We start from the raw sequence: 26,084 nt of genomic DNA on the forward strand, positions 1-26,084 counted from the left end.
CCCCCCAGGGAAGGCGCTGGCGGTGGGGGTGTCGGGGGAGGGGCGGGGCAGGGCCGGGGGAGGGGCTGCCTGCGGGGAGGGATCGCGAGATGGGGGGGGCCGGCCCGGGGAGGCGCTGCCTGCGGGGGGGCTGAGTGCCCCGTGCCCCCCAGGGAAGGAGCTGGCGGTGGGGGTGCCGGGGGCCGGGCCGGGGGGGCTGCCTGCGGGGGGCGCTGAGTGCCCCGTGCCCCCCAGGGAAGGCGCTGGCGGTGCGGGTGTCGGGGGATGGGGGAGGGACCGGGCCGTGGGGGGCTGCCTGCGGGGGGCGCTGAGTGCCCCGTGCCCCCCAGGGAAGGCGCTGGCGGTGGGGGTGCCGGGGGATGGGGGCCGGGCCGGGCCGGGGGGTGCCGGGGGATGGGGGCCGGGCCGGGCAGGGGGGGCTGCCTGCGGGGGGCGCTGAGTGCCCCGTGCCCCCCAGGGAAGGCGCTGGCGCTGCAGGTGCAGGTGGACGGCTCCCAGCTCTCCGCCCGGCCCGGCGTCAGGTGGTTCAAGGGGAAGTGGCTGGAGCTGGGGACCAAGAGCGGGATCCGCTTCCAGTGCAGCGAGACCTTCGACCAGGACAAGAAGGTGGGGGGGGGCCGGCCGGGGGGGGGCTGGCTGGGGCGTGGGGGTGGGGGGGCGGAGCGGGGTTGGGGACTGTCCGGGGCATGGGGGGGTCGGTGGGGGTGGGGGGCTGGCTGGGGCGTGGGGGTGGGGGGGCGGAGCGGGGTTGGGGACTGTCGGGGTGGGTGGGGGCGGCCGGAGGGGGGGGTGGCTGGGACATGGGGGGCAGCCGGGGGGGGGCCTTTGCGGGTGCAGGTCCAGCCCCCTCCCAGTGCCCCCAGCCCAGCCCCTCTGTCCCCCGCGGGCTCTGTCTGGGCAGTCAGGCCACCCGGCCTGGCGGGTCCCCTGGCTTTGTGGGTGTCCCTCTGGGTCGATCGCCCGCCAGAGCCCGGGGCTGGGGGAGCAGCCACGGACGCCCGGACCCCCCCCCCCAGGTGTACATCTTCGAGCTGCTCATCGGGAAGGTGGTGATCGGGGACCGGGGAGACTATCGCTGCGAGGTGACGGGCAAGGAGAAGAGCGACATGTGCACCTTCAGCATCGACGTGGAGGGTGAGCCGGGGGGCAGGGACCCCCCCGGGAAGGGACACACCCCAGAGCTCCCCAAGCTGGGGAGACCCTGAATCCCCCCAGAGCAGGGACACCTCCCAGAGCCCCCAGCCCCCCGACCAGGGACACACCCCAGAGCTCCCCAAGCTGGGGAGACCCTGAATCCCCCCAGAGCAGGGACACCTCCCAGAGCCCCCAGCCCCCCGACCAGGGACACACCCCCCCGACCAGGGACACACCCCAGAGCTCCCCAAGCTGGGGAGACCCTGAATCCCCCCAGAGCAGGGACACCTCCCAGAGCCCCCAGCCCCCCACCAGGGACACCCCCCCCCGACCAGGGACACACCCCAGAGCTCCCCAAGCTGGGGAGACCCTGAATCCCCCCAGAGCAGGGACACCTCCCAGAGCCCCCAGCCCCCCGACCAGGGACACACCCCAGAGCTCCCCAAGCTGGGGAGACCCTGAATCCCCCAGAGCAGGGACACCTCCCAGAGCCCCCAGCCCCCCCACCAGGGACACACCCCAGAGCTCCCCAAGCTGGGGAGACCCTGAATCCCCCCAGAGCAGGGACACCTCCCAGAGCCCCCAGCCCCCCGACCAGGGACACACCCCAGAGCTCCCCAATCTGGGGAGACCCTGAATCCCCCCAGAGCAGGGACACCTCCCAGAGCCCCCAGCCCCCCGACCAGGGACACACCCCAGAGCTCCCCAAGCTGGGGAGACCCTGAATCCCCCCAGAGCAGGGACACCTCCCAGAGCCCCCAGCCCCCCACCAGGGACACACCCCAGAGCTCCCCAGGCTGGGGAGACCCTGAATCCCCCCAGAGCAGAGACCACCTCCCAGAGCCCCCAGCCCCCCACCAGGGACACACCCCAGAGCTCCCCAAGCTGGGGAGACCCTGAATCCCCCCAGAGCAGGGACACCTCCCAGAGCCCCCAGCCCCCCACCAGGGACACACCCCAGAGCTCCCCAAGCTGGGGAGACCCTGAATCCCCCCAGAGCAGGGACACCTCCCAGAGCCCCCAGCCCCCAACCAGGGACACACCCCAGAGCTCCCCAAGCTGGGGAGACCCTGAATCCCCCCAGAGCAGGGATACCCCCCAGAACCCCCAGCCCCCCGACCAGGGACACACCCCAGAGCCCCCCCAGCCTGGGGAAACCCCCACCCATCACAGGGCTGGGCCAACCCAGAGCCCCCCAGGGCAGGGATACCCCTCTGGGTCAGGGACGCCCCCAGAGTCCCTCCAGGGCTGGGGAGACCCTCAAACCCCTCCCCCCAAGCAGGGCCATGCCCCCAGAGCAGAGGCGGTATATGGGGTGGGATCATGGGGGCTGGAGCAGGCGTCATGCTGTCCCCATCCCTCTTTCCCAGCCCCACGGATGGAGGAGAGTGACAATGTGCTCCAGGCCTTCAAACGGACGTGAGTGCCAGCCCCTTATAACTCCCTCACCAGCGCCCCACAGCTCCCCCACCAGTGTCCACAACTCCCCCCACCAGTGCTCTCAGTGCCCCATAGGGCCCCACAGCATCCCCCACAACCCCTGCCAGTGCCCCACAGAATCCCCCGCCAGTGCCCCACAGCGTCTCACACAACTTCCCCACTGGCATGGAGGTCACAGGCTCGGGGCTCTGGACCCAGGCAGGACCCTCTTTGGCGTAACTCCCCTCCAGGTACACTCTGCTAGGGGAACCTTCAGGGACCGACCTCGGGGTGCTCAGCCCCCCTGTTCCCGCCGTGAACTCCCGAAGGGCCCTGCACCCCAAACTCACCTCCCCCAGTGTCGTAAAACAGAAGGTTTCTTAGTTGGCAGGAGCACGGTATTTCCCAAACTGGGGTTCACGAAATGATACAGGGGGTTCCCGGGGGAAAAGTTCCCTAATGGCGGACAGAGCTGTCCCTGGGGACCCCAGGGCCAGCAGCCCGGAGCCCCTAGACTTGCAAGAGCGAAGCAGATCAAAGCCACCATATCGATCATGGCGAGGAGATTTAAACGTCCAGACGCCCCACAAGAAGTGCAAGGGGAGGGGACTATTTTTTGCCGTTCTTACATTGAAACAGGCAGCTAGTTAGGGTGACCAGACAGCAAGGGTGAAAAATCGAGATGGGGGTGAGAGGAGAAAGACCCCAAAGTTTGGACTGTCCCCATAAAATCGGGACATCTGGTCACCCTACGGCTAGTGCTGTTTTAAAATTATGATGAAGAATTTTAATTTATGCACTGCGAGGGCGGCAGGCAGGCTGCCTTCCGCGGCTTGCCTGCAAAGGGGCCACTGGTCCCGCGGCTTCAGTGGTCCTCCTGCAGGCATGTCTGCGGAGGGTCCGCCAGACCCGCGGCTTCGGTGGACGCCTGCGGGAGGTTTGCCGAAGCCGCGGGACCGGTGGCCCCTCCGCAGGCAAACCGCCGGAGGCAGCCTGCCTGCCGTGCTTGGGCGGCAAAATCCCTAGAGACGCCCCTGCTCCCAGGGTCAGGCCACCTCCTGGAGCCGCACCTCTGAGCCTTAGCACGTCTGTGTCTGCCGTGGGCCCCCTCAGGGGGTCCCCTCACTCTGGACCCCCCGGGCCTTCTCACTCCCGAGGGGGCCGATGCCCCCTCTTCTCTAGCCCGGAGCGACGCTCAGCCAGCGTAACACGGGAGGGTTTATTGAGGGTTGTACCCAGCACAGGAAACTCTCCGGCCTCAGGCCTGGCCCCCCTCAGCCCAGCACATCCCAGTCCCCCTGCAGCCAGGTGGGCTCTGCCTGCTCCCCCTTTCCAGCCCTGAGCCCCCTGCTTCCCGGCTGGGCATCTGATACCCCCGGCCCCAAGTCTCCTCTGTCCATTGGCTTCTCTCCAGGGAAACAGGGTCGTAAACAGGATGGCCTGGGTCTCCTCTCCCCTCCCATCCTCTGGCCCCTCTGGCTGGACCCAGCTGGTCAGGTCGCTGGGGTCCTGTTCCCGCAGCCCATTGTCCTCCCCCCGGCCAGAACCGGCTGCGACTCCTGAGCTGGGTCTCCGGGTCACCAGGGCACCAGTCACTGGGGTCTCCATCCTCCAGGCCATCGGCCGGGGTCCCAAGTTCCCTCTCTGGTCCTCTGTACCCACAAACTCCCTCTCCCCTCCCCTCGTTAAACCAGGGAAACTGAGTCCCAGCCCCTTGGCATGGAAACCTTTGGAAAACCAAGAAAATCGCCCATAAGCGGGGCTGGCTCCAGGGTTTTTGCCGCCTCAACCAGCGGAAAAAAAGAAAAGAAAAGCCATGATTGTGATCGGCAGCAGTTCCACCACGTCGCTTTCTTCTTCGGCGGCAATTTGGCGGCAGGTCCTTCCCTCCGAGAGGGACTGAGGGACCCTCCACCCAAGAGCCGGATGTGCCGCCCCTCCCCTTGGCTGCCCCAAGCACCTGCTTGCTGGGCTGGTGCCTGGAGCTGGCCCTGCCCATAGGAAACAAGGAAAAACAAGAAACTCCCCCGGCCCCGTCACAGTCCTTACTTTGTGTAATGGCCCATCCATTCCCAGTCTTTATTCAGGCCTAATTTAATAGTGTCCAGTTTGCAAATTAATTCCAGTTCAGCAGTCTCTCCTTGGAGTCTGGTTCTGAAGTTTTTTTGTTGGAGAATTGCCACTTTGAGGTCTGCAGTCGAGTGACCAGGGAGGTTGAAGTTTTCTCCGACTGGTTTTTGAATGTTATGATTCCTGACGTCTGATTTGTGTCCGTTTATTCTTCTGCGTAGAGACTGTCGGGTTTGGCCAGTGTCCGTGGCAGAGGGGCATTGCTGGCCCATGATGGCACATGTCACGTTGGTAGATGTGCAGGTGAACGAGCCCCCGATGGTGGGGCTGACGTGATCAGGTCCTGCAGAACAGGGCTTGTTAGCACAGGGACCAGGGACTTTCAGCCAAGTCCATCTTGGTTTCCCCCAGCTAGGCCTCAGTCACCCCCCAGCCCCTCCTCTGGCCTTTGTCTCTCTCCCAGGCCAGGAGGCCACCAGATCCCTTTGTTTTCCAGCCCCTTCAGTTGGCACCTTGCAGGGGGAGCCCAGGCCATTAGTTGCCAGGAGACAGGGTGTCGGCATCACCCTGGCTCTCCCGGGGTGCAACAATCACACCTCCTTATCCCACCACCTAGACCAGGGGTAGGCAACCTATGGCGCGGGTGCCGAAGGCGGCACACAAACTGATTTTCAGTGGCACTCACACTGCCCGGGTCCTGGCCACCGGGCCGGGGGGCTCTGCATTTTAATTTAATTTTAAATGAAGTTTCTTAAACATTTTAAAAACCTTCTTTACTTTACATACAACAGTAGTTTAGTTTTATGTTATAGACATACAGAAAGACCTTCTAAAAATGTTAACATGTACGTCTGGCTCGCGAAACCTTAAATCAGAGTGAATAAATGAAGACTCGCACAGCCCCTCTGAAAGGTTGCCGACCCCTGACCTAGACACTCGAGAACTGTGTAGGGGAAACTGAGGCACCCACACAGTATTCAGAGAGAACATTAAGAACATTCCCACTTTGTCACACCCGCCGGTGCCCCACAGCATCCCCCATAACCGCCATGCCAGTGCTCCACAGCATCCCCCATAACCGCCACACCAGTGCTCCACAGCATCCCCCATAATCCCACATGCCAGTGCCCCACAGCATCCCCACAACTCCCCCCGCCAGTGCCCCACAGCATCTCCCATAAGCTCCCCACCAGTGCCCCACACCCAGTGCCCTGCCCCGCTCCCCACAGCCCCCCCGACTGGCTGGGCCCCGCTCCTGGGGTAGGGTGAGACTCTCTCTCTCTCTCAGGGGGGACGGGAAGGACAATATGGCTGGGGAGTTGGACTTCAGCGGCTTGCTAAAGAAGAGGTAGGTGCCCCAGGGGAGAACCGGGGGGGGGGGCAGTGTCTATCCATGTGTCTCTGAGGCAGGGCGGTGGGTGGGTCTGTCCGTCCATCTCTGGGGCGGGGCGGTGGGTGGGTCTGTTTGTCCATCTCTGGGGCAGGGCGGTGGCTGGGTCTGTCTGTCCGTCCATCCCTGGGGCGGGCTGGTGGGTGGGTCTGTCTGTCCGTCTGTCTCTAGGGTGGGGCAGTGGGTCTGTCTGTCCATCCGTCCCTGGGGTGGGGTGGTGGGTGGGTCAGTCTGTCTGTCTGCCTCTAGGGCAGGGCAGGGCTCGGTCTGTCTGTCCATCCATCTCTGGGGCGGGGCAGTGGGTGGGTCTGTCTGTCCGTCCCTGGGGTGTGTGTGTGGGATACTGGGTGTGTCTGTCTGTCAGTCCCTGAGGCGGGGGGGATGACGCTGGGTGTGTCTGTCTGTCAGTCCCTGAGGCGGGGGGGATGACGCTGGGGGTGTCTGTCTGTCAGTCCCTGAGGCGGGGGGGGATGACGCTGGGGGTGTCTGTCTGTCAGTCCCTGAGGCGGGGGGATGACGCTGGGTGTGTCTGTCTGTCAGTCCCTGAGGCGGGGGGGATGACGCTGGGTGTGTCTGTCTGTCAGTCCCTGAGGTGGGGGGATGACGCTGGGTGTGTCTGTCTGTCCGTCCCTGTGGTGGGGGGGACATTGGGTGTGTCTGTCTGTCTGTCCCTGCGGCAGGGCACCGGATGGGTCTGTCTGTCTGTCTCGGGGTCCCAGGCTCTGGTCTCTGCTGTGGTCCGGCCCCAGGCTCCTGGGCACGACCCCGGTAGTGGCCTGGCACCACAGCCCCCTTGGTCCCAGCCGGGGCTAGCACCTCCCGTCCCTCCGCAGGGCTCCTTGGCGGAGCAGGAGATGCTCTGTCCAGGCCAAGCCACCCCTGGGTCCCCAGGTCTGGTCCCATATCTGCCCCCCACCCCAGGGTGCCCTGCTGGCAGGTGAGGATTGCTCAGCTGGGGCAGAGTGGGGGGGGTCACTTTTGCTGGCCCCTTTGCTGAGCTGGGTCATTAATGACTGTTACCACCCCAAGCCACAAGGGGACACCTCCCGCAATCTCATAGGGAAACTGAGGCAGGCCTCGGCCTCATCAAAACTTGGGCCTTGTTGGTGGGTGGAGGGTTTGACTCCCCCCTCGCCTGCCCCAGGGAGGTGCAGGTGGAGGAGAAGAAGAAGAAGAAGAAGGATGAGGAGGACGACGCCTTCCCCCCCGAGATCTGGGAGCTGCTCAAGGGGGTGACGAAGAAGAGCGAATACGAGCGAATCGCCTTCCAGTACGGGATCACGGACCTGCGCGGCATGCTGAAACGCCTCAAGAAGGCCAAGGTGGAGGTCAAGAAGAGCGCAGGTCCGTGGGGGGGGATCGCGGTCAAGACCCCCCAGAGCCCAACCCCTGCTCAGCAACACCCCCCAGAGCCCAGCCCCAGCCCCAGCGACCCCCCCACTGTTCCCCCCATTGCCCCCCGAACCCAGCCCCTGTCCCAGGTACCCCCCGCTGCCCCCCAGAGCCCAGCCCCAGACCCCACCACACTGTTCCCCCCACTGCCCCTCGAACCCAGCCCCTGTCCCAGGTACCCCCCGCTGCCCCCCAGAGCCCAGCCCCAGAGACCCCCCCAACTGTTCCCCCCACTGCCCCTCGAACCCAGCCCCTGTCCCAGGTACCCCCCGCTGCCCCCCAGAGCCCAGCCCCAGAGACCCCCCCAACTGTTCCCCCCACTGCCCCCCGAATCCATCCCCTGTCCCAGGTACCCCCCGCTGCCCCCCAGAGCCCAGCCCCAGAGACCCCCACTGTTCCCCCCACTGCCCCCCGAATCCAGCCCCTGTCCCAGGTACCCCCCGCTGCCCCCCAGAGCCCAGCCCCAGAGCCCACCACACTGTTCCCCCCACTGCCCCCCGAACCCAGCCCCTGTCCCAGGTACCCCCCGCTGCCCCCCAGAGCCCAGCCCCAGAGACCCCCACTGTTCCCCCCACTGCCCCCCGAACCCAGCTCCTGTCTCAGGGACCCCCGCTGCCCACCAGAGCCCAGCCCCAGAGACCCCCCAACTGTTCCCCCCACTGCCCCCCGAATCCAGCCCCGTCCCAGGTAACCCCTGCTGCCCCCCAGAGCCCAGCCCCAGAGCCCCCCCACTGTTCCCCCCACTGCCCCCCGAACCCAGCCCCTGTCTCAGGGAACCCCCCACTGTTCCCTCTACTGCCACCCCCAAGCCCAGCCCCTAACCCAGTGTCCCCCCACTGCCCCCCAAATCGAACCTCTGTCCTAGGGACCCCCCCCGCTTCCCCAGTGAGCCTAACCCCAGTGACCCCCTGCTGCCCCCCAGCCCAGACCCTGTCTCAATCACCCCCCACTGCCCCCCAGAGCCCAGCTCCAGCCCCAAGTTCCCCTCCAGCCCCTCCAGGACCTCCCCCCCAAGAGCCCCCAACTCCCGCTCAGCCCCCTGCGTCCCTCCCCCCGACTCCTGCTCAGCCCCCTGCGCCCCCCCGAGAGCCTCTGACTCCTGCTCGGCCCCCTGCGCCCCTCCCCCCCGAGAGCCCCCGACTCCCGCTCGGCCCCCTGCGTCCCTCCCCCCCCGAGAGCCCCCGACTCCCGCTCGGCCCCCTGCGTCCCTCCCCCTCGAGAGCCCCCGACTCCCGCTCGGCCCCCTGCGTCCCTCCCCCCCGAGAGCCCCCGACTCCCGCTCGGCCCCCTGCGCCCCTCCCCCCCGAGAGCCCCCGACTCCCGCTCGGCCCCCTGCGCCCCCCCCCCCGAGAGCCCCCGACTCCCGCTCGGCCCCCTGCGCCCCTCTCCCCCCGAGAGCCCCCAACTCCTGCTCAGCCCCCTGCGCCCCCCCCCGAGAGCCCCCGACTCCCGCTCGGCCCCCTGTGCCCCTCCCCCCCGAGAGCCCCCGACTCCCGCTCGGCCCCCTGCGTCCCTCCCCCCGAGAGCCCCCGACTCCCGCTCGGCCCCCTGCGCCCCTCCCCCCGAGAGCCCCCGACTCCCGCTCGGCCCCCTGCGCCCCTCCCCCCCGAGAGCCCCCGACTCCCGCTCGGCCCCCTGCGCCCCTCCCCCCCGAGAGCCCCCGACTCCCGCTCGGCCCCCTGCGCCCCCCCCCCCGAGAGCCCCCGACTCCCGCTCGGCCCCCTGCGTCCCTCCCCCCCGAGAGCCCCCGACTCCCGCTCGGCCCCCTGCGCCCCTCCCCCCCGAGAGCCCCCGACTCCCGCTCGGCCCCCTGCGCCCCTCCCCCCCGAGAGCCCCCGACTCCCGCTCGGCCCCCTGCGCCCCTCCCCCCCGAGAGCCCCCGACTCCCGCTCGGCCCCCTGCGCCCCTCCCCCCCGAGAGCCCCCGACTCCCGCTCGGCCCCCTGCGCCCCTCCCCCCGAGAGCCCCCGACTCCCGCTCGGCCCCCTCCGCCCCCCCCCCCCCGTGAGCCCCCGACTCCCGCTCGGCCCCCTGCGCCCCTCCCCCCCGAGAGCCCCCGACTCCCGCTCGGCCCCCTGCGCCCCTCCCCCCCGAGAGCCCCCGACTCCCGCTCGGCCCCCTGCGTCCCTCCCCCCCGAGAGCCCCCGACTCCCGCTCGGCCCCCTGCGTCCCTCCCCCCCGAGAGCCCCCGACTCCCGCTCGGCCCCCTGCGCCCCTCTCCCCCCGAGAGCCCCCGACTCCCGCTCGGCCCCCTGCGCCCCCCCCCCCCGAGAGCCCCCGACTCCCGCTCGGCCCCCTGCGCCCCTCCCCCCCGAGAGCCCCCGACTCCCGCTCGGCCCCCTGCGTCCCTCCCCCCGAGAGCCCCCGACTCCCGCTCGGCCCCCTGCGCCCCTCCCCCCCGAGAGCCCCCGACTCCCGCTCGGCCCCCTGCGCCCCTCCCCCCCGAGAGCCCCCGACTCCCGCTCGGCCCCCTGCGTCCCTCCCCCCCGAGAGCCCCCGACTCCCGCTCGGCCCCCTGCGCCCCTCCCCCCCGAGAGCCCCCGACTCCCGCTCGGCCCCCTGCGCCCCTCCCCCCGACTCCTGCTCAGCCCCCTGCCCCCCCTCGCAGCCTTCACGAGGAAGCTGGACCCTGCCTACCAGGTGGACAAGGGCAACAAGATCAAGATGGTGGTGGAGATCAGCGACCCCGACCTGCCCATCAAGTGGTACAAGAACGGGCAGGAGCTGAAACCCAGCGCCAAGTGAGCGGGCGGCCTGGGGCCGGGCCCGGCTGGGGGGCGCTGGGCTGGAGGGTGCAGGGCTGGGGGGCACTGGGCACTGGGCTGGGGGGACGCTGGGCTGGAGGGTGCAGGGCTGGGGAGACGCTGGGCTGGAGGGTGCAGGGCTGGGGGGACGCTGGGCTCGGGGGGACACAGGGCTGGGGGAGTTGGGTGCTGGGTACTGGGCTGGGGTGCAGGGCTATGGGGGGCGCTGGGCTGCGGGGACGCTGGGCGCTGCAGGGGCTGGGTGCTGGGCTCAGGGTGGGGCCTGGGTGCTGGGCTGGGGTGCCGTTCTATGGGGGGCGCTGGCTGCTGGGCTGAGGTGCATGGCTATGGGGGGCGCTGGGCTGGGGGAATGCTGGGCGCTGCAGGGGCTGGGTGCTGGGCTGGGGTGCATGGCTATGGGGGGCGCTGGGCTGGGGGGATGCTGGGCGCTGCAGGGGCTGGGTGCTGGGCTGGGGTGCATGGCTATGGGGGGCGCTGGGCTGGGGGGACGCTGGGCTGGGGGGCACAGGGCTGGGGGTCGCGGCTCAGCTGGGGGGCTGGGCTCTGGAGACTGGGCTGGGGGCCGCTCCGCTGCGGGCTCCCCTGACCCCCCCGCCCCCCCAGGTACGTCTTTGAGAACGTGGGCAAGAAGCGGATCCTGACCATTAACAAGTGCACCCTGGCCGACGACGCGGCCTACGAGTGCGCCGTGGCCGACGAGAAACTCTTCACCGAGCTCTTCGTGAAGGGTGAGCGCGGGGGGGGGGCGCTGGCGTGGGGGGGACCAGCTGCGCCCCCGGCTCCACCTGACCCGCCCCCGTCCGCCCCCCCGCAGAGCCGCCCGTGCTGATCACCAAGGGCCTGGACGACCATCAGGTGTTCGTGGGCGACCGGGTGCAGCTGGAGGTCGAGGTGTCGGAGGAAGGAGCCCAAGTCATGTGGTAACGGCCCGGCGCGTCCGTCTGTCTGTCCCCACCACCCGTCTGCCCTCCCGCTCGCCCGTCCATCTGTCTGTCCCCACCGCCCGTCTGCCCACTCGCCCGCCCATCCGTCCGTCTGTCTGTCCCCACCACCCATCTGCCCGTCTGCCCACTCGCCCGCCCGTCCGTCTGTCCCCACTGCCCGTCTGCCCACTCGCCCGCCCGTCCGTCTGTCTGTCCCCACCACCCATCTGCCCGTCTGCCCACTCGCCCGCCCGTCCGTCTGTCTGTCTGTCCCCACCACCCGTCTGCCCTCCCGCTCGCCCGTCCGTCTGTCTGTCCCCACCGCCTGTCTGCCGACTCGCCCGCCCGTCCGTCTGTCTGTCTGTCCCCACTGCCCGTCTGCCCACTCGCCCGCCCATCCGTCTGTCTGTCCCCACCACCCGTCTGCCCTCCCGCTGGCCCGTCCGTCTGTCTGTCCCCACCACCCATCTGCCCGTCTGCCCACTCGCTCGCCTGTCCGTCTGTCTGTCCCCACCGCCCGTCTGCCCACTCGCCCGCCCGTCCGTCTGTCTGTCTGTCCCCACCACCCATCTGCCCGTCTGCCCACTCGCCCGCCCGTCCGTCCGTCTGTCCCCACTGCCCGTCTGCCCACTCGCCCGCCCGTCCGTCTGTCTGTCCCCACCGCCCATCTGCCCACTCGCTCGCCCGTCCGTCCGTCTGTCTGTCCCCACCACCCGTCTGCCCTCCCGCCCGCCCGTCCGTCTGTCTGTCCCCACTGCCCGTCTGCCCGTCTGCCCACTCGCCCGCCCGTCCGTCTGTCTGTCTGTCCCCACCACCCATCTGCCCGTCTGTCCACTCGCTCGCCCGTCCGTCTGTCTGTCCCCACCACCCATCTGCCCGTCTGCCCACTCGCCCGCCCGTCCGTCTGTCTGTCTGTCCCCACTGCCCGTCTGCCCGTCTGCCCACTCGCCCGCCCGTCCGTCTGTCTGTTTGTCCCCACTGCCCATCTGCCTGTCTGCCCACTCGCCCGCCTGTCCGTCTGTCTGTCTGTCCCCACCACCCATCTGCCCGTCTGCCCACTCGCCCGCCCGTCCTTCTGTCTGTCCCCACCGCCCGTCTGCCCACTCGCTCGCCCATCCGTCTGTCTGTCCCCACCACCCATCTGCCCGTCTGCCCACTCGCTCGCCCGTCCGTCTGTCTGTCTCCACCACCCATCTGCCCATCTGCCCACTCGCCCGCCCGTCCTTCTGTCTGTCCCCACCACCCGTCTGCCCTCCCGCTCGCCCGTCTGTCCAGCCATCTGCCCCCACCCTTGTCCGTCAGTCACCACCCCAGTCCGTCCATCTGCCCCCACCGCCCATCTGCCCGTTGGTCCCCACGCCTGTCCACCAGTCTGCCCTCCCACCCGCCCGTCCGTCTGTCCAGCCATCTGCCCCCACCCCCGTCCATTTGTCCTCACCGCCCACCTGCCCCTCTGCCCTCCCACCTGTCCACCCGTCTGCCCCCACCCTCTTCCGTCTGCCCCCACCGCCCATCTGCCCTTCGGTCCCCATGCCTGTCCACCCATCTGCCGTCCCACCCCCCCGTCCGTCTGTCCAGCCATCTGCCTCCACCCCCGTCCGTTTGTTCCCAGCCCCATCTGTCTGTCCACCGGTCTGCCCCCACCCTCGTCCGTCTGACCCCACCGCCCATCTGCCCTTCGGTCCCCACGCCTGTCCACCCATCTGCCGTCCCACCCGCCCGTCTGTCTGTCCACCCCTCTGCCCCCACCCCCGTCCGTTTGTTCCCAGCCCCGTCTGTCTGTCCACCCGTCTGCCCCCACCCTCGTCCGTCTGTCCGTTCACCCATCTGCCCTCCCGCTAGCCCGTCCCCCCATCTGTCCCCACCCATCCGCCAGTCTGCCCCCACTCCCGCCTCCCATCTGCCCGTCCCCACTCCTGCCCCTCAGTCCAACCATCTGTCCCCACCCCCGCATGTCCATCTGCCCACCTGCCTGTCCGTCTGCCCCTCCGCACCCTCACCCCCGGCGCTCTGCCCCAAGGCCCCGTCCGCGTCCACCCCTCTGTCCGTCCGTCCGTCCCACCCCCCCGCTCCCTGCCCCCCCAGGATGAAGGACGGGGTGGAGCTGACCCGCGACACGGCCTTCAAGTACCGCTTCAAGAAGGACGGCAAAAAGCATTATCTGATCATCAACGAGGCCACCAAGGAGGACACCGGCCTCTACAGGGTCATGACCAACGGAGGCCAGTCCGAGGGCGAGCTGGTGGTCGAAGGTACCGGCCGGGGGCAAGGGAGGGGGCTGGAACGGGGCGGGGGGTGGAGATGGGGTGGGCCGGGCCGGGGGCAAGGGAGATGGCTGGAATGGGGCAGAGCGGTGGAGATGGGGTGGGCCGAGCTGGGAGCAAGGGAGGGGGCTGGAACAGGGTGGGGGGGTTGGAGATGGGGTGGGCCAGGCCGGGGCGAAGGGAGGGGGCTGGAACGGAGTGGGGGGGGTGGAGATGGGGTGGGCCGGGCCGGGGCGAAGGGAGGGGGCTGGAACGGGGCAGGTGGGAGGAGATGGGCAGGGCCCGGGCTGAGGGGAAGGGAGGGGGCTGGAACGGAGTGGGGGGGGTGGAGATGGGGTGGGCCGGGCCGGGGGGAAGGGAGGGGGCTGGAACGGGGCAGGTGGGAGGAGATGGGCAGGGCCCGGGCTGAGGGGAAGGGAGGGGGCTGGAATGGAGTGGGGGGGGGTGGAGATGGGGTGGGCCGGGCCGGGGGCAAGGGAGACGGCTGGAATGGGGCAGAGCAGTGGAGATGGGGTGGGCCGAGCTGGGAACAAGGGAGGGGGCTGGAACGGAGTGGGGGGGGTTGGAGATGGGGTGGGCCGGGCCGGGACGAAGGGAGGGGGCCGGGCCTGGCTGGGATGTTGGGACTGTTCCAGGACCCCCCCCCGACCGTGCCTCCCCCCGGTCCCCCAGACAAGCAGCTGGAGGTGCTCCAGGACATCGCCGATCTCACCGTCAAGGCGGCTGAGCAGGCCGAGTTCAAGTGCGAGGTGTCGGACGAGAAGGTAACGGGCAAATGGTACAAGAACGGGGTGGAGGTTCGGCCCAGCAAGCGCATCCACATCACCCACAAGGGCAGGTGGGCACTGCTGCAGGGAAGCTCGCAGCGCAGGGGGGTCGGGAATGGGGGCACTACTGCGGGGAAGCTCGCAGCGCAGGGGGGTCGGGAATGGGGGCACTACTGCGGGGAAGCTCGCAGCGCTGGGGGGGTCGGGAATGGGGGCACTGCTGCAGGGAAGCTCACAGCGCTGGGGGGGTCGGGAATGGGGGCACTGCTGCAGGGAAGCTCACAGCGCTGGCGGGATCAGGAATGGGGCACTGCTGCGGGAAGCTCGCGGCACTGGAGAGGTCGGGAACGGGCTCTGCTAGAGGGAAGCTAGCAGTGCTGGGGGTCAAGAACGGGGCCACTGCTATGGGGAAGCTCGCAGCGCTGGGGGTTGGGAATTGGGGCACTGCTGTGGGGAAGCTCGCAGCGCTGGGGGGTCGGGAACAGAGGCACAGCTGTGGGGAAGCTCACAGCACTGAAGGCTGGGAACGGGGGGGCACTGCTGCAGGGAAGCTCGTGGTGCTGGGGGGGCCAGGAATGGGGGCACTGCCCCCCAAGCAGCCAAACCGCCCCCAACGCTGCCCCCTCCCCCTAAGGTTCCACAAGCTGGTGATTGAGGATGTGAGGCCGGAGGATGAGGCCGATTACACCTTTGTCCCCGACGGGTTCGCCCTCTCCCTCTCCGCCAAGCTCAACTTCCTGGGTGAGTGCAGGACAGGGCACTGCTGGGGGGAAGCTCGCAGCACCAGGGACCCAGCTTGAGGGCACTGCTGGGGGGGAAGCTCACAGCACCAGAGACCCCAGCTTGAGGGCACTGCTGGGGGGAAGGTCACCACGCCAGGCTCCCCAGCTGGGGCACTGCTGGGGGGAAGCTCGCAGCACTGTGGTCCCCAGCTGGGGCACTGCTGGGGGGAAGCTCACAGCACCAGGATCCCTGGCTGAGGGCACTGCTGGGGGGAAGCTTGCAGCACCAGGGACCCCAGCTTGAGGGCACTGCTGGGGGGAAGGTCACCACGCCAGGCTCCCCAGCTGGGGTACTGCTGGGGGAAAGCTCACAGCACCAGGATCCCTGGTTGAGGGCACTGCTGGGGGGAAGCTTGCAGCACCAGGGACCCCAGCTTGAGGGCACTGCTGGGGGGAAGGTCACCACGCCAGGCTCCCCAGCTGGGGCACTGCTGGGGGGAAGCTCACAGCACCAGGATCCCTGGCTGAGGGCACTGCTGAGGGAAGCTCGCAGTGTTGGTGACCCCAGCTTGGGGGCACTGCTGGAGGGGGAGGGCACAGTGGCAGGATCCCCAGCTGGGGGGAAGCTCACAGTGCTGACTGGGGGCACTGCTGGAGGGAAGCTCGCAGCGCTGGGGGGCCTGGAGCGTGGGAAAGGGGGAGCTTTCCCTGGCTCTGGGGGCCCTGTTAACCCTTTTCTCTCCTTCTCCCGTAGAGATCAAGGTGGAGTATGTCCCTAAGCAAGGTGAGCCCCTCCCCCTGCCTCAGGCCTGGGTGGGTGGGGAGTAAAGGCGGAGGGAGAAAATGGGTGTGGAGGGGCGAGGTTGCCCCTTCCCCCAGTGCCCTGACCTCAGGAGTGACAGGGCTGGGGGTGCTGTGGGAGGAGCTGGGGGTGCAGGGGTGCAGGACTCGGGGAAGGGGGGACAGGGCTGGGTGTGTGTGGGAGGGGCTTGGGGTGCAGGGGTACGGGACTGGGGGTACAGGGGTGTAGGACTAGGGGAGCTCAGGGGGACAGGGCTGGGTGTGTGGGGGAGGGGCTTGGGGTGCGGGGTGGGGGTACAGGGGTGTAGGACTGGGGGAGCTCAGAGGGGACAGGCCTAGGGGTGCTGTGGGTGGGGCTGGGGGTACAGGGGTGTAGGACTGGGGGGAACTCAAGGACAGGGCTGGATGTGTGTAGGAGGGGCTGGGGGTACAGGGGTATGGGACTGTGGGGAGGGGGGACAGGGCTGGGGGTGTGTGGGTGGGGCTGGGGGGACAGGGGTGCAGGCCTGGGGGAGCTCGGGGTGGACAGGGTTAGGGGGCTGAGATGGAGGGACTCCCTTCTCTTGGGGGTTGGCCCATGGCAGGGATTGGGCCTTTCCTGGCTGGCAGGGGGACAACCCCTCATCCTCTGCCCCCCCCAGAGCCCCCCAGAATCCACCTGGACTGCTCGGGGAAGACGGCGGAGAACACCATCATCGTGGTGGCGGGGAACAAGGTGCGGCTGGACGTGCCCATCACCGGGGAGCCCGCGCCCACGGTGTCCTGGATGAAGGGTGACAAGGTGGGTGCTGGGGCCGAGACGTGGGTGTGTGTGTGTCAGAGGGGTGCGGGGTGTATCTGAGGGGGTGAGGGGTACCCCAGGGGGTAGGGTGATCTCAGGACTGGGGGTCCCTGGGGGGGCGCCTGGGGGTCGGGGTCTCTGCGGGGTGTGGGTGAGGGGTACCCCAGGGGGTAGGGTGATCTCAGGACTGGGGGTCCCTGGGGGAGGCTCCTGGGGGTCGGGGTCTCTGTGGGGAGTGGGTGAGGAGTACCCCAGGGGGTAGGGTGATCTCAGGACTGGGGGTCCCTGGAGGGGGGCTCCTGGGGGCTGGGGTCTCTGCCGGGAGTGGGTGGGGGTACCCCAAGGGGAATCTCTAGGGGTGGGGTTCCGGGGGGGGACTCCTGGGGGTTGGGGACAGCCTGGGGGGGTGGAGGTTCCGCAGGGTTGGAGAGATTCCCCTGGGGGTTGGGCCCCTCACGCTGAGCCCCCCCCCGCCGGCCCCCCAGCTGTTCACGGACACCGAGGGCCGCGCCCGCGTCGAGGTGCACCCGGACGAGAGCAGCTTCGTGATCGACAGCGCGGAGCGGGGCGACGAGGACACGTACTGCATCACCGTCACCAACCCCGTGGGGCAGGACAGCGCCGTCCTGCACATCAAGGTGGTCGGTAAGGGGGGCAGGGGTCTGGGCAGGGCTGTGGGGCTGGGGCTGGGTAGGGCTGTGGGGCAGGGGGCTCTGGGGTGGGGGCTGGGTGGGGCGGGGGCTGGGCTGCGTAGAACTGGGGGGAAGGGGGCTCTGGGGCACAGGTTGGGTGGGAGGGCTGTGGGGCAGGAGCTGTGGGGCAGGGGACTGAGCAGGGCTGGGTGGGGCTGTGGGGCAGGGACTGGGTGGGAGGGTTCTGGGCAGGGCTGGGCAGGGCTGTGGGGCGGGGACTGGGTGGGAGGGGCTGTGGCTGGACGAGGGCCATGCCAGGGTCCTGGGGGGCTGGGGGCTGCGGGTGTGTTGGGCTGGGTCATGGGGCACTGACTGGGGCTGTCGGGTTGAGACCACGGAGGTTGGGGGGGGCAGGGCAGGGGAGGTGCTGATTGGGGTCAAAGGAGTCTCAAGTTAGGGGTCATGGCCGGGGTCACGGGATGGGAGCCCCCCCCCATGCCAAGCTGGTCTCAGTGTCCCCCCCCCGTGTCTTCTAGATGTTCCCGACCCCCCCGAAGCCGTTCGCATCACCTCCGTGGGGGAAGACTGGGCCATCCTGGTCTGGGACCCCCCCAAATACGATGGGGGAAATCCCATCACTGGTGAGTCTGACTCCAATACCGCCCCTGCCCCCCAGCTCCCGGGTAACACAGCAGAGGGCAGAGATGGGGACCCCAAAGTCCATCTTGGGGGGGGTCCCAGAACCTGGAGCCCTGGCCTCCCCCCCCAATATCCCAAACCAGGAGAGTGACCACTTCCTGCAGCCCAGCCCCAGCCCCGCCCAGTGCCCCTCCTCCGTCCTTTGTCCCTTTCCTGGGCCAGCACCGACACCTCCGGGCCGGCTGGCTCCCTGCAGAGGACGGGCCCCGGGCCCCAGTTGCCAGGCGGGCCGGTTCCTGTGCCCAGGCGGCCCGGTGGCAGGATCCCACCTGCCCTCTAGGGGTCACTGCAGCGCTCACCCCCCCTTGTCCCACCGCCTGGATACTTGAGTACTCCCCAGGGGAAACTGAGGCACGCACAGTGGGCACCTGCTGGCGAGGCAGGAGGGGGCCGCGGGGCTGGGGGGGGTCTCTGAGCCCCCCCGTGCCCGCAGGGTACCTGATGGAGCGGAAGAAGAAGGGCAGCATGCGTTGGATGAAGCTGAATTTCGAGGTGTACGGGGACACCACGTACGAGTCGACCCGGATGATCGAGGGGGTGCTCTACGAGATGCGGGTCTTCGCCGTCAACGCCATCGGGGTGTCGCAGCCCAGCCACAACACAAAGCCCTTCATGCCCATCGGTGAGCGGGGGCGGCGGGGGGAGGGGATGCTAGAGGGAGCTCTGCCGGAGGCCGGCAAATTTTGGGGTGGGTGGGGGATGGGGATGCTGTGGGGTTCAAGGCGATGGAGGGGGAGGGGCAGTGGGGGCAGGAGGGGGAGGGCTGCTGGGGGTCAGGGCTATGGGGCGGGAGGGGGAGCGCTCTGCGGAGTGGGACCAGTGCTGGGGACATGGGGGGCAGGATTATGGGGTGGGACAGGGAGGGGTGCTGGGAATACGGGTTATGGGGCTGGAGGGGGAGCAGAACTGGGGGCACAGGTTATGGGGCAGGAGGGGGACCGGTGCTGGGGACATGGGGGTCAGGGTTATGAGGTGATTGCGAGTGGCACTGGGAACACAGGTTATGGGGCGGGAGGGGGGTCATGGCTGTGGGGTGGGAGTGGGAGAGGTGCTGGGAGACAGGGACTATGGGGCAGGAGCGGGAGGGGCGCTGCGGACAGGGGCTATGGGGTGGGAGGGGCACTGGGGACAGGGGTTATGGGGGGGGGCAGCACTGTCTGGCTGTGATGGGGGGGCTCTGATCCTCCTTGTCCCCCCTACAGCCCCCACCAGCGAGCCGACCCACCTCACGCTGGAGGACGTGACCGACACCACGGCCACCCTCAAGTGGCGCCCGCCCGACCGGCTGGGGGCCGGGGGCATCGACGGCTACCTGGTCCAGTACTGCCTGGAGGGCTGTGAGTGGGGGGGGCTGGGAGTGTGACCGGGGGGCCCTGGAGGGGGAGGGGGCTGAGAATGACTGGGGGAGGCTATGGGGAGGCTGGGGGTCCCTATGGGGGGCGAGAGGGGGCTGGGAGCAACAGCAGGGCTGGGGGGGGCTGGGAGAGACTATGGGGGGGCTGGGGGTCCTTATGGGGGGCGAGAGGGGGCTGGGAGAGACTATGGGAGGGCTGGGAGTGACTGGGGAACCCATGGGGGGATAGGTGGGCTGGAAATGACTGGTGGAGGCTATGGGGGGGCTGGGGGTCCCTGTGTGTGGAGAGAGGGGGCTGTGAGTGACTGTGGCCGCTGGGAGTCCCTGTGGGGGGAGAGAGGGGGCTGTGAGTGACCGTGGGGTGAGGGGGGGGCTGGGGGTCCCTGTGTATGGAGGGGGGGTGGGAGTGACAGGGGGGCAGGAGGTACAGGCTCTTGGGGGGAGGAGGGTGCCCCGCTGCTGGGGGTGAGCTAAGAGAGACGTCCTGGAGGTTGGGGGGCTGCACGGGGGGAGACCCCAGCAGAGGAGGGAGATGCCCAGTGAGGGAGGGGAACGTCCCCCTTTCCCCATCCCCCCCCAGGCTGGCCCTAGATGTGACCCCCCCCAGCCTGGCCTTGACCGTTCCCCCCACAGCGGACGAGTGGGTCCCGGCCAACACGGAGCTGGTCGAGCGCTGCGGCTTCACGGTCAAGGGGCTGCCCACGGGCCAGAAAATCCTCTTCAGGGTCATCGGGGTGAACATCGCGGGGCAGAGCGCCCCGGCCACCATGGGGCAGCCCGTCACCATCCGCGAGATCGTGGGTGAGTGACCTCTGCCCCCCGCCCCCCCTGGGCACAGCCCCCCGGCTCACGCTCCCTCTGCCCCGCCCCACAGAGCAGCCCAAGATCCGCCTGCCCCGCCAGCTGCGCCAGACCTACATCAAGAAAGTGGGGGAGCAAGTGAACCTGCTCATCCCCTTCCAGGTGAGCGGGGGGCAGGGGGGCGGGGGCAGCACTGGGGGGGTCAGTTGCCTTGTTCTCCCCTCCCCCCCCGGGACATGAGGCTTCTGTGTCGATTTAGATGAAACAAACGGGCCAAAGGTGTTGGCACAACCCAGTCACGGGCGGGTGTTAACTGCGGCCGGGCGCGTGGAACTGGGGCTGGGACCCACTCACTGGGGCCAGGAGTGCAGAGCTGGGGCTGGGAAGCCGCTCACCGGGGCCAGGCAGGCGGAGCCGGGGCAGGGACCCGCTCACCGGGGTCGGGGCCAGGCAGGCACAGACCTGCTCACCGGGGCCGGGCGCACGGAGCCAGGACGGGGACCTGCTCACCGGGATCGGGGCCAGGCAGGCACAGACCCGCTCACCGGGATCGGGGCCAGGCAGGCACAGACCCGCTCACTGGGGCCGGGCGCGCGGAGCCGGGGCGGGGACCCACTCACCGGGATCGGGGCCAGGCAGGCACAGACCCCGCTCACTGGGGCTGGGCGCGCGGAGCCGGGGCGGGGACCCACTCACCAGGATCGGGGCCAGGCAGGCACAGACCCCGCTCACCGGGGCCAGGCGCGCGGAGCCGGGGCGGGGACCCGCTCACCGGGATCGGGGCCAGGCAGGCACAGACCCCGCTCACCGGGGCCAGGCGCGCGGAGCCGGGGCGGGGACCCGCTCACCGGGATCGGGGCCAGGCAGGCACAGACCCCGCTCACCGGGGCCAGGCGCGCGGAGCCGGGGCGGGGACCCGCTCACTGGGATCGGGGCCAGGCAGGCACAGACCCGCTCACCGGGGCCAGGCGCGTGGAGCCGGGGCGGGGACCCACTCACCGGGATCGGGGCCAGGCAGGCACAGACCCGCTCACCGGGGCCAGGCGCACGGAGCCAGGGCGGGGACCCGCTCACCGGGATCGGGGCCAGGCAGGCACAGACCCGCTCACCGGGGCCAGGCGCGCGGAGCCAGGGCGGGGACCCGCTCACCGGGATCGGGGCCAGGCAGGCACAGACCCGCTCACCGGGGCCAGGCGCGCAGAACCGGGGCGGGGACCCGCTCACCGGGGTCGGGGCCAGGCAGGCACAGACCCGCTCACCGGGATCGGGGCCAGGCAGGCACAGACCCGCTCACCGGGGGCTGGTAACCCCCCAGGGAAAGCCGCGCCCCAAGGTGACGTGGATGAAGGACGGGCGCCCGTTGGACCCCAAGGAGGTCAGCATCCGCACCTCGGACCTGGACACCATCCTCTTCATCCGCTCGGCCGCGCGGCACCACTCGGGCCAGTACCAGCTCTCGGTGCAGATCGAGAACATGGAGGACCAGGCCACCATCCAGATCCGCGTCGTGGGTGAGGCAGGGGGGGGGGCAGTGAGGGGCACTGTGGGGCTGGGGCTGGCCTGAGGGTGCCTGGGCTAGGGGTTGATGGGGGGGCTAGGACTGGCGGGGCACTGGGGGGCTGGGGCTGGGCTTTAGGAGCGGGGGGCTCTGTGTCCCCCTGCCCCCGGCACTGGCAGCTGCTGTTAATGAACCCAATCTCCCCTGTTTTGATGTGCCCCTCCCCAGCGTGGGAAAGCACCTGCTGCTCACGCCAGCCGGGGACAGGGGGCACTGCAACCCCCCGAGCCCTCCTCATTCCCTTTCCCTGACACCCCCCAACCTTGATGCCCCCCCGGTGTCCCTTTTGGGGTCTGGGGGGGCTCAGATTCCCTGCTCTATATTTAAGCTGCCCTGATGGGAATGGCCAGCTGGGCCCCCCGTCTGTGGAATTTAATGGGGGGGGACTGTCTGGCTGTGCCTCTGCTGGGGAATGTGCCCCCCCAGTGTGAAGGAGGGGTTCGTGCAGAGTGGGGGGGACCAGCTGCGCAGAGACTGGGGGGGCAGCAGGGAAGGAGGCACCGCAGGCTGTAACTGCCCCCCTGGGACCCATTTCTTCCCCTGGGATGGACCCCCCCATTGCTGACCCCCTCCCCTCACACTGCCCCCACCCAGAGAAGCCGGGCCCCCCGGTGGCGGTGCAGGTGAAGGAGGTTTGGGGGTTCAACGTGCTGCTGGAGTGGCAGCCCCCCAAGGACGACGGGAACTCGGAGATCACGGGCTACACCATCCAGAAGGCAGACAAAAAAACCATGGTGAGTGTCCCCCCCCCCGCTGTCCCCCAGTTTCCCATGGCCCCTCCCACAGGCTCCCTATCCCCTCCCACTGACTCCCGCCCCCCCGTCCGGCTAGTGACACCCTCCCAGGCTCCCTGTCTCTCCTCTGACCCCCCCACTCCTGTCCAGCTGGTGAGACCCCTCCCCGTCCAGCTGGTGACACCCTCCTGGGCTCCCCGTCTCTCCTCTGACCCCCCCCACCTGTCTGGCTAGTGACACCCTCCAGGGCTTCCTGTCTCTGACCCCCCCCCCCGTCCAGCTGGTGACACCCTCCTGGGCTCCCCGTCTCTCCCCTGACCCCCCAACCGCTGTCCAGCTGGTGACACCCTCCTGGGCTCCTGTCTCTCTCCTGCCTCCCCCCCGACCTGTCCAGCTGGTGACACCCTCCTGGGCTCCTGTCTCTCCCCTGCCTCCCCCCCGACCTGTCCAGCTGGTGACACCCTCCTGGGCTCCCCGTCTCTCCCCTGACCCCCCAACCCCTGTCCGGCTGGTGACATCCTCCTGGGCTCCCCGTCTCTCCCCTGACCCCCCAACCCCTGTCCGGCTGGTGACATCCTCCTGGGCTCCTGTGTCTCCCCTGCCCCCCCCCGACCTGTCCAGCTGGTGACACCCTCCTGGGCTCCCCGTCTCTCCCCTGACCCCCCCAACTCCTGTCCAGCTGGTGACACCCTCCTGGGCTCCCCGTCTCTCCCCTGACCCCCCAACCCCTGTCCGGCTGGTGACACCCTCCAGGGCTTCCTGTCTCTGACCCCCCCCCCGTCCAGCTGGTGACACCCTCCTGGGCTCCCCGTCTCTCCCCTGACCCCCCAACCCCTGTCCGGCTGGTGACATCCTCCTGGGCTCCCCGTCTCTCCCCTGACCCCCCAACCCCTGTCCGGCTGGTGACACCCTCCTGGGCTCCCCGTCTCTCCGCTGACCCCCCCACGCTCTCGTCCCCCCCAGGAGTGGTTCACGGTGTACGAGCACAACCGGCTGACGCGCTGCACCATCTCTGACTTGGTGATGGGTAACGAATACTCCTTCCGTGTGTACAGCCAGAACATCTGCGGGCTCAGCGACACACCCGGCGTCTCCAAGAACACCGCCCTCATCCAGAAAACAGGTGCGCCCGGACGCCAGGGGCCCCCCACGCTCACGGAGGAGCGGGCCTGGGAGCCAGGAGTCCTGAGTTCTCTCCCCGACTCAGGGAGGGGAGTGGGGTCTAGTGGTTAGATTGAGGGGGCTTGGAGTGGAGATAGTGGGGGGAACGTAGGGTCAGGGGGCGGGGTGGGGAAGGGGCTGCTACCCCTGTGCCTCACCCCTGGCCTCCCCTAGGGATCATCTTTAAGCCGCTGGACTACCAGGAGCACGACTTCCGGATGGCGCCCAGAGTCCTGACGCCCCTGATAGACCGGACCGTGGTGGCTGGGTACAGCACGGCCCTGAATTGTGCAGTGCGGGGGCACCCCAAGGTAAGGGACCCCCACCCCCATCCCCAGGGCCCCCAAGGTACATCCAGGCCCCCTCTCCCCTGTACTCCCACTGGGGGCCACAGGAAGAAGTGCTGGAGATGGGGGGTGCAGGGGATAGGAGTGGAGTGCTGGGGGTGAGGGGGACAGGAGGGGGTGCTGGAGGTGGTGGTGCAGGGGGAAGTTGGGGACAGGAGGGGGTGCTGGAGGTAGGGGTGCAGGGGACAGGAGGGGGTGCTGGAGGTGGGGGTGCAGGGGGCAGTTGGGGACAGGAGGGGGAGCTGGATGTGGGGGTGCAGGGAGCAGTTGGGGGACGAGGGGGTGCTGGAGGTAGGGTGCAGGGGACAGTTGGGGAAGAGGAGGGGGAGCTGGAAGTGGGGGTGCAGGGGACAGGGGGTGCTGGAGGTGGGGAGTGCAGGGGACAGGAGGGGGTGCTGGAGGTGTGGGGAGCAGAGGGCCGTGGAGGGGGACGAACAGGAAGGTGGCCTGGCCGGTGGCCGGCCTGGCCGCCCGCTCACATGACCCCCGCCCCCAGCCCAAGGTGATCTGGATGAAGAACCACGTGGAGATCCGGGAGGACCCCAAGTTCCTGATGAAGAACAGCCAGGGGGTGCTGACCCTGCACATCCGCAAACCCAGCCCCTTCGACGCTGGCACCTACAGCTGCCTGGCCGTCAACGAGCTGGGCGAGGCGCTGACCGAGTGCAAGCTGGACGTCAGAGGTGCCGGGGGGCAGGGGGCAGGGGAGCCCGGGCCTGGCGCAGGCTGGAGATCAGAGGTGCCGCTGGGCGGGGGGCAGGGGGGCTCAGCGCAGGCTGGAGATCAGAGGTGCCGCTGGGCGGGGGGCAGGGGGCAGGGGGGCTCAGCACAGGCTGGATGTCAGAGGTGCTGCTGGGCGGGGGGCAGGGGGGCTCGGGCCTGGCGCAGGCTGGAGATCAGAGGTGCCGCTGGGCAGGGGGCAGGGGGGCCTGGGCCTGGCGCAGGCTGGAGATCAGAGGTGCCGCTGGGCGGGGGGCTCAGCGCAGGCTGGAGATCAGAGGTGCCGCTGGGCGGGGGGCAGGGGGGCTCAGCACAGGCTGGATGTCAGAGATGCCGCTGGGTGGGGGGCAGGGGGGCCCGGGCCTGGCGCAGGCTGGAGATCAGAGGTGCCGCTGGGCGGGGGGCTCAGCACAGGCTGGAGCTCAGAGGTGCTGCTGGGCGGGGGGCCGGGGGGCCCGGGTCTGGCGCAGACTGGACGTCAGAGGTGCCGCTGGGCAGGGGGTAGGGGGGCTCAGCACAGGCTGGATGTCAGAGATGCCGCTGGGCAGGGGGCAGAGGGCCCCAGCCCTGGCGCAGGCTGGAGATCAGAGGTGCCGCTGGGTGGGGGGCAGCGGGGTCCGGGGTCAGTGCAGGTTGGAGATCAGAGGTGCCGCTGGGTGGGGGGCAGGGGGTGCCTGTAGGGGGTGGGAAATGACATGACAAGCTGGCATTGGGGGCTCCTGTGTAGGGACATGGCGGGAGCCCCCAGGACCCACAGTTGGGGGGTCACAGAGCCAGGGCACATGACTGTCCTGGGGGACCCAGGGATTGGAGCAGGGACGCATGGGGAGGGGGGCCTAGAGCCTTGGTCCTGCTCTGTCCAGGGCCCCTGCCTGTCCTGGGGGGTGTTTTTTGAAGCGCTCCCCATATTCCTTCTATCTCTCCCCTCACCCCATCTCTTTCCCCCCCACAGTGCCCCAGTAACTGTACAGCTCGGGCTTGGTGAGTAGGGGGGGATGAGGTCCTGGGGGAGGGAGCCCTGGCTGTGGGGGGGACAGAAGGGGGCTGTGGAGTGCAGCTGGGTGGCAGAAGGGGGGCTGTGGAGTGCGTCTGGGGGGCGGAAGGGGGCTTGGAGTGCGGCTGGGGGGCAGAAGGGGGGCTTGGAGTGCGGCTGGGGGGCAGAAGGGGGATTGGAGTGCGGCTGGGGGGCAGAAAGGGGCTTGGAGTACGGCTGGGGGGCAGAAGGGGGCTGTGGAGTGCAGCTGGGGGGAGATGTGACTGTGGGGGGAGGGGTTCTGAGCCATGACTGGTGGGGAGGGGAGTTCGGGGAGGGGCACTCTAAGTGCCCCCCCCCCCGCTCACTGCTCTCCCCCCTCCAGGTCTCCGCAGATGAGGACCCACTGGAATGAACTGGCCCCAGCCCCCCCCCAGACAGCAGTGACTCGGCAGGGGGCACTGGGCATGGGGGTGGACCCTGGGCATCGCCAGGCTGCGCACCCCCACCCACCGCTTCCCTGCACCCCCATCCACACTGATGTTGGGGGGCTCAGCTGTGCCCCGACACCCCCACCCCCTGGAATGCACAAGGCAGCGAGTGTGTCAATAAACAGATCCCTGCAGCGTCCGTCCGTCCGTCCGTCTGTCGGTCCATGGGGGGGCGCACAGAGCCCTG

General features: G+C 69.4%; 1 protein-coding gene across 1 annotated transcript in view; it reads left to right on the plus strand.

Annotated features, from left to right (window-relative positions):
- The window catches only part of MYBPC2 (myosin binding protein C, fast type), a 26,228-nt gene extending 192 nt beyond the window's left edge, over positions 1 to 26,036 (plus strand). The window contains exons 2-27 of the mRNA XM_030545027.1: positions 458 to 606; positions 1,017 to 1,134; positions 2,505 to 2,553; positions 5,912 to 5,971; positions 7,158 to 7,357; positions 10,013 to 10,145; positions 10,773 to 10,897; positions 10,984 to 11,089; positions 13,178 to 13,344; positions 14,029 to 14,194; positions 14,758 to 14,864; positions 15,600 to 15,629; positions 16,288 to 16,427; positions 16,913 to 17,072; positions 17,596 to 17,700; positions 18,192 to 18,380; positions 18,961 to 19,095; positions 19,746 to 19,913; positions 19,987 to 20,075; positions 21,229 to 21,424; positions 22,066 to 22,205; positions 23,169 to 23,328; positions 23,541 to 23,677; positions 24,210 to 24,396; positions 25,386 to 25,414; positions 25,792 to 26,036. Of these exons, the coding sequence (XP_030400887.1) occupies positions 458 to 606; positions 1,017 to 1,134; positions 2,505 to 2,553; positions 5,912 to 5,971; positions 7,158 to 7,357; positions 10,013 to 10,145; positions 10,773 to 10,897; positions 10,984 to 11,089; positions 13,178 to 13,344; positions 14,029 to 14,194; positions 14,758 to 14,864; positions 15,600 to 15,629; positions 16,288 to 16,427; positions 16,913 to 17,072; positions 17,596 to 17,700; positions 18,192 to 18,380; positions 18,961 to 19,095; positions 19,746 to 19,913; positions 19,987 to 20,075; positions 21,229 to 21,424; positions 22,066 to 22,205; positions 23,169 to 23,328; positions 23,541 to 23,677; positions 24,210 to 24,396; positions 25,386 to 25,396 (3,227 nt within the window). The 3' untranslated portion in view covers positions 25,397 to 25,414; positions 25,792 to 26,036. The remainder of the gene's footprint in view (positions 1 to 457; positions 607 to 1,016; positions 1,135 to 2,504; positions 2,554 to 5,911; positions 5,972 to 7,157; positions 7,358 to 10,012; positions 10,146 to 10,772; positions 10,898 to 10,983; positions 11,090 to 13,177; positions 13,345 to 14,028; positions 14,195 to 14,757; positions 14,865 to 15,599; positions 15,630 to 16,287; positions 16,428 to 16,912; positions 17,073 to 17,595; positions 17,701 to 18,191; positions 18,381 to 18,960; positions 19,096 to 19,745; positions 19,914 to 19,986; positions 20,076 to 21,228; positions 21,425 to 22,065; positions 22,206 to 23,168; positions 23,329 to 23,540; positions 23,678 to 24,209; positions 24,397 to 25,385; positions 25,415 to 25,791) is intronic.
- Positions 26,037 to 26,084: the final 48 nt, after the last annotated feature.

This window comes from Gopherus evgoodei, unplaced genomic scaffold (assembly GCF_007399415.2).
Source record: "Gopherus evgoodei ecotype Sinaloan lineage unplaced genomic scaffold, rGopEvg1_v1.p scaffold_35_arrow_ctg1, whole genome shotgun sequence".
Taxonomy (NCBI): Eukaryota; Metazoa; Chordata; order Testudines; family Testudinidae; genus Gopherus; species Gopherus evgoodei.